The 5,000-nt window shown below is 43.5% G+C and overlaps 2 protein-coding genes across 2 annotated transcripts in view; both read left to right on the plus strand.

The window, feature by feature from the left end:
- Positions 1 to 1,266, plus strand: part of LOC130377606 (5'-AMP-activated protein kinase subunit gamma-2-like) — a gene marked incomplete at its 3' end in the record, with an annotated part of 31,085 nt that extends 29,819 nt beyond the window's left edge. Inside the window, exon 19 of the mRNA XM_056584757.1 lies at positions 458 to 1,266. Coding sequence (XP_056440732.1) covers positions 458 to 1,266 — 809 coding nt within the window. The remainder of the gene's footprint in view (positions 1 to 457) is intronic.
- A 2,992-nt stretch (positions 1,267 to 4,258) lies between these two features.
- The window catches only part of LOC130377546 (cytochrome c oxidase subunit 4 isoform 1, mitochondrial-like), a 3,953-nt gene continuing 3,211 nt past the window's right edge, over positions 4,259 to 5,000 (plus strand). The window contains exon 1 of the mRNA XM_056584702.1: positions 4,259 to 4,368. The gene's annotated coding sequence lies outside the window, so the exon portion shown is untranslated. The remainder of the gene's footprint in view (positions 4,369 to 5,000) is intronic.

The following is a 5,000-nucleotide window of genomic DNA, read 5'->3' on the forward strand; positions in this document are numbered from 1 at the left end:
CACGTTAGCAACTAGACCAAATGAGACTCGTAATGGTAGGTAAAAACAATACTTTATTAAAGCATGCAATTGTGATGTAGAACAAAATAAAAAGAAAACATAAAGTGCTTGCATGATGTTGAAGCCTACAGCGATCGTTAGTTATCTTGTGTGGCGGTGCCTTATTATTTATTTACCCATGGGCCATGGCAACGTGATTGCTACCTGCTCTCGTTGGCTGAATCGATGAGAACGTATTAGACTCAATCAATATAAGGTCGCGGGGAGACGAAGCTCTGCTCGTTTGTATATTTTATTTACGTGACCAATTCTTTTTTTATATGTTTAAAAAAAATAAAAAATAATCAGTTCTCTTGTTTTGGGAATCAGTTCTCGTCTTTCAATTCGGGATTCGTTCGTTCTGACCGAATCGTTCGCGACCGACCCATCACTAGTGTGTGTTTGTGTGTGGTTCCAGGTCTTGGTAGGAAAGCCAGTGTTCCCAGTCAGCAGGCCTCTCTAGACCAGGGGGCGACCGGCGACACCGGACTGGATTCAGTGTACCCGGATCCAAGTGGAATGGACCCCCAAGCAGAGACGACTGAGGCAAAACCTGGACCGGATCCGGAGCAGGAATCTACTGAAACGGAGAGAGAGACGGAAGCCTGTACAGAGACTGACAGACAAAGGGACACAGACAGACAGACTGAGTCCAACCTAGGAGGAGCTGCTGAACAGCAGACAGACAGAGAGACGGAATGTGAGACAGACACCCAGCTAGAGGGTGAGACAGGAGGAATGACGGCATGCGAGTCAGACGGACAGTTTGAAAGCGAGACAGTAGGAGAGATAGAGTGTGAGACAGACACACAGACAGTATGCGAGACTGAAGGGGAGACTGACACACAGACAGTATGTGAGACTGAAGGGGAGACAGACACACAGACAGTATGTGAGACTGAAGGGGAGACAGACACGCAGACAGTATGTGAGACAGAAGGGGAGACAGACACACAGACAGTATGTGAGACAGAAGGGGAGACAGAGACACAGACAGTATGTGAGACTGAAGGGGAGACAGACACGCAGACAGTATGTGAGACAGAAGGGGAGACAGACACGCAGACAGTATGTGAGACTGAAGGGGAGACAGACACGCAGACAGTATGTGAGACTGAAGGGGAGACAGACACACAGACAGACGCGTTGAATGCAGAGGATGTAGAGTTGGAGTTAGAGATGGAAAAAAAGACAACCGAAGCAGTAGGAGAAGAGAAAGGTGGAGAGACAGAGGAAGGAGAGGAGAGAGGGGGAGAGGGGGAGACAGAGGAAGGAGGGGGAGAGGGGGAGACAGAGGAAGGAGGGGGAGAGGGGGAGACAGAGGTAGGAGAGGAGAGAGGGGGAGAGGGGGAGACAGAGGAAGGAGAGGAGAGAGGGGGAGAGGGGGAGACAGAGGAAGTAGAGGAGAGAGGGGGAGAGGGTGAAGTAGATGAAGGAGAGGAGAGAGAGGGAGAGACACAATTAGAGAGGAGAGAGACAGAGGAAACAATAGAGGGAGAGAGAGATGAGAGAGAGGGACAGAAAGAGGATGGACGGGATATAAAGGGAGAGACAGAGGGAGATGAAAAAGAGGGAGAGACAAAGTTAGGAGAAGAGAGAGAGGGAGAGACAGAAGGAGAGGAGAGAGAGGGAGACACAGGAAAAGTAGAAGAGAGAGAGGAAGAGGCCGAGGAAGTTGTGGACAAAGATGGTGAGGCGTTGGGAGAAGAAAAAGAGGAGGACGAGACCGAAGAAGAGGGGGGGGAAGGAGGGCGAGAGACAGAGGGAACCTCAGAAGACACTGGGAAAGGAGAGGAGGAAGGGGGCGAGAGGGGAGGAGAGGAAACAGAAGAGGTGGAAGAGGAGGAGGGAGCAAAGGGGGGTGAGTGATGAGACGTGTCTAGGGTTTCAATAAGATGAGTCAGGACAGTTAGCTGTCCATCACAGGGCAGCCAGAGTACGTTTCGCTGATAGGGCGAGGGTGGGATCCACTGTCCACATACGGACACCGGGATTGGCCAAGAGGCTTAAAGCAGAGTTCTCTTTGGCCAAGCTGCGATGTGCAGTCATTAATGCAGAGCCGTGACTCGTTGCCTGGTTGTCCATAAAATCAATTGAAAGCAGTAGAACCATCGGAATGATTGATTGACATGGATTTGAACCAATCAGGGATCTGAAAGGGTTCTCTCAGCCAATCATTCACTCATTCATATTTGAAAAAAAACGTGCATCGCTATAACGTCATCAATTAGAAAGAGCCGTTATTTAGTTTTTTCAAACAATTCAGGAATTATTATCCCTAGACACTTTGTTTTGTTACTGTTGACCATCAGATGAAAAAAACACAAAAGAGCAGAAGTTCCAGGCGAACTTGTAATCTTACGTACAATAGAAGACAATCTGACACCTACCAGGTCACCGGTGTGAAGGCTGGGAGCCTTCCCTTGAGCAAGGCAGTACTGCTCCCTTATTGCCGTAGGACAGTGGAGGTGAGTGAACCACGCTCTGGCGTTGGTCTCCTAGCAACATAGTTCTAGCTAATGACAGAGAAAAATATGTTATGGATACTGTTTGAACACCAAAATGTCTGATAAACACACAAATCTCCTCTTGAGATCTTACCCGCCATTTTGATGTCAACTAATTCAAAAACAAGCAGAAAATTGTCATGACCTCATTCACTTCTCTGATTTTCGTGTTATTTCAATTTAAACTTGTCAGATACACTATAGAAATAGGTATGAGAGCTGGTTGTTTTCTATTCAGACTGTTTTTTAATTACAAATGATTGAAATGCATTCCTCAATGTCGTCCCTCCATAACCCTATCCTATGTCCTCAGAAAGGGGTGTGGCTTAACAGCATCATCAATGTCATGTGTGCCTTTTATCTAGAACGTGATTGGTCAAATTTGATGGAGAGATGCTGGTTACCCTACTGTTTGAATAGAGTCGGATAGGTTTTTGTCAGAAATATATCTACAATGTTCTATATTGTTAGATGTTACTGCATAATATGCATTAATACATTCAAACATTATCAATCATTGCTTATTTGTTGAAACCAAGATTAGATTGATTATCCATATTTATATCAATTGTTAGTGTGTTACAATTGACAGTGTGTAGAAACTGATATATTGTTTTATAGAAAAGCTAAAATATACTATTGTTATACTGCTGGTAGATTTTAAGACAAAGGTTTTTATGTTTGATATATTAAGGCCGGTTCCAGAGTTTAATATATTGTTCCGATTTTAAAGATGGAAGAACATATTTTACAATTAAACATCTATATGCATCACGTATATGTATAGAAACAGCTATTGTATAGCAGCCTGTATAAACCTGTGGATGTCATCTAATGTTTGTTGGATCTTTATATCACATTCCTGTAAATTGGGTAGCTGTATTTGTGTTGTAACCAGAAGAGGTAACAACAGTAGCTTACAATTGTACTACAACTAAAGTTACAGCTTCCTAGCTCGCCGTGGATATTAGCCTATGAGGAACTGTCTGACGGCCATTCAGTATCCAAATCCTAAGGATACCCTGACTGTTGACGATGACTTTATGAAGCCAATTGTTTATATATTTATATCCAACCCTTATTAGTTTCTAAAGGAAAGATCAAAGGTTGATGACAGCTGTGCTACTGTTCAGTAAATAAAGAATTGATCACTACTGATATTCACCTGTTTTTATATTTCTGGTTGAACTAATGAATAAAGTATAAGGATTTGTAAATATTCTGTTTCTATCTTTCAATGTTTACTGACTTCAGTTTAACTTCTTAAAGTAACCATCTGTATGTCGCCAGTTTGCAATGCTTTTGCTACCATCTAGCGGAGGGGGGCGAACCTGCAACGCTGAAACAATTAACAGGTGCACGTGAAACAGTGCAATGATTTCTCTAAATAATATGAGCAGTCAGTGTGAAAGTGATTATATCAGTCTGATTATATCCAGAGGCCACGCAAAGTGCTTTACAATTATTGCCTAGCATTCAAGTGTCAATGCTAGACGACAGCCAGCTCGTCGAGAGCAGTTAGGGTGAGGTGCCTTGCTCAGGGACACTTCGAACCTCAGCTAGGAAGAACCATGGATCGAACTTGCAACCTTCCGATAGCCGGTCAAACCGCTCCACCTCTGCAGAGTGCTGCAGAGTTTGGTTAACTGTTGCGCTTCCTCGTCACCTGCTATTGGCTGTCTGTTAGGAATGGGTGTGACACCTGGTTTGATATTAACATACCAGATTACAGTCCTACATCCTCATGAGCACGTAGGCAGTATCACACAATAGAAGAAGGTCAGTTCAAGATACATTTAATCAACGGAAAGACAACAGTAAGGTGGGTGAAAGGATCAATTTATCGTGTTTTCTGTTTGTTTAGAAATGCTTTGCTGTGTATTATAATATAAATTTACATTATTAAGCAACATATTATTGTTCCTCCTCCATATGCCACAATGCATAGGCCTATTTAAAAATACAATCAATAGTGATCAAATACATCTGTAGAGCCTACTGTGTGGATAATCATTTGCTTTGGCCTTATTTGCCATTACAAAAATGTAACAAAAGTTTTCACTTGCCAGACATTGTATAATTATTTTGCTTTTATGCTTATCCATTGCTGCATGCAAAATGTATGTAGGTAGTAGGTATAAATACTAGTAGTATTCCACTGTTGGTCACCGGGGACTGGCCAGTACAACCACTGTCTAATGGGCATCCGATTTAACAGTTAAACAGATGAAACTGTTTCACTGGTAAATGATTAACCTTTTCTCTCTCTCTCTCTCTCTCTCTCTCTCTCTCTCTCTCTCTCTCTCTCTCTCTCTCTCTCTCTCTCTCTCTCTCTCTCTCTCTCTCTCTCTCTCTCTCTCTCTCTCTCTCTCTCTCTCTCTCTCTCTCTCTCTCTCTCTCTCGCTCGTTAGCATATGAGGTTTGCGGTAGAGCGGCTATGTGCGCTACTACGTG

The sequence above is a fragment of the Gadus chalcogrammus genome, chromosome 23 (assembly GCF_026213295.1).
Source record: "Gadus chalcogrammus isolate NIFS_2021 chromosome 23, NIFS_Gcha_1.0, whole genome shotgun sequence".
Lineage (NCBI taxonomy): Eukaryota > Metazoa > Chordata > Actinopteri > Gadiformes > Gadidae > Gadus > Gadus chalcogrammus.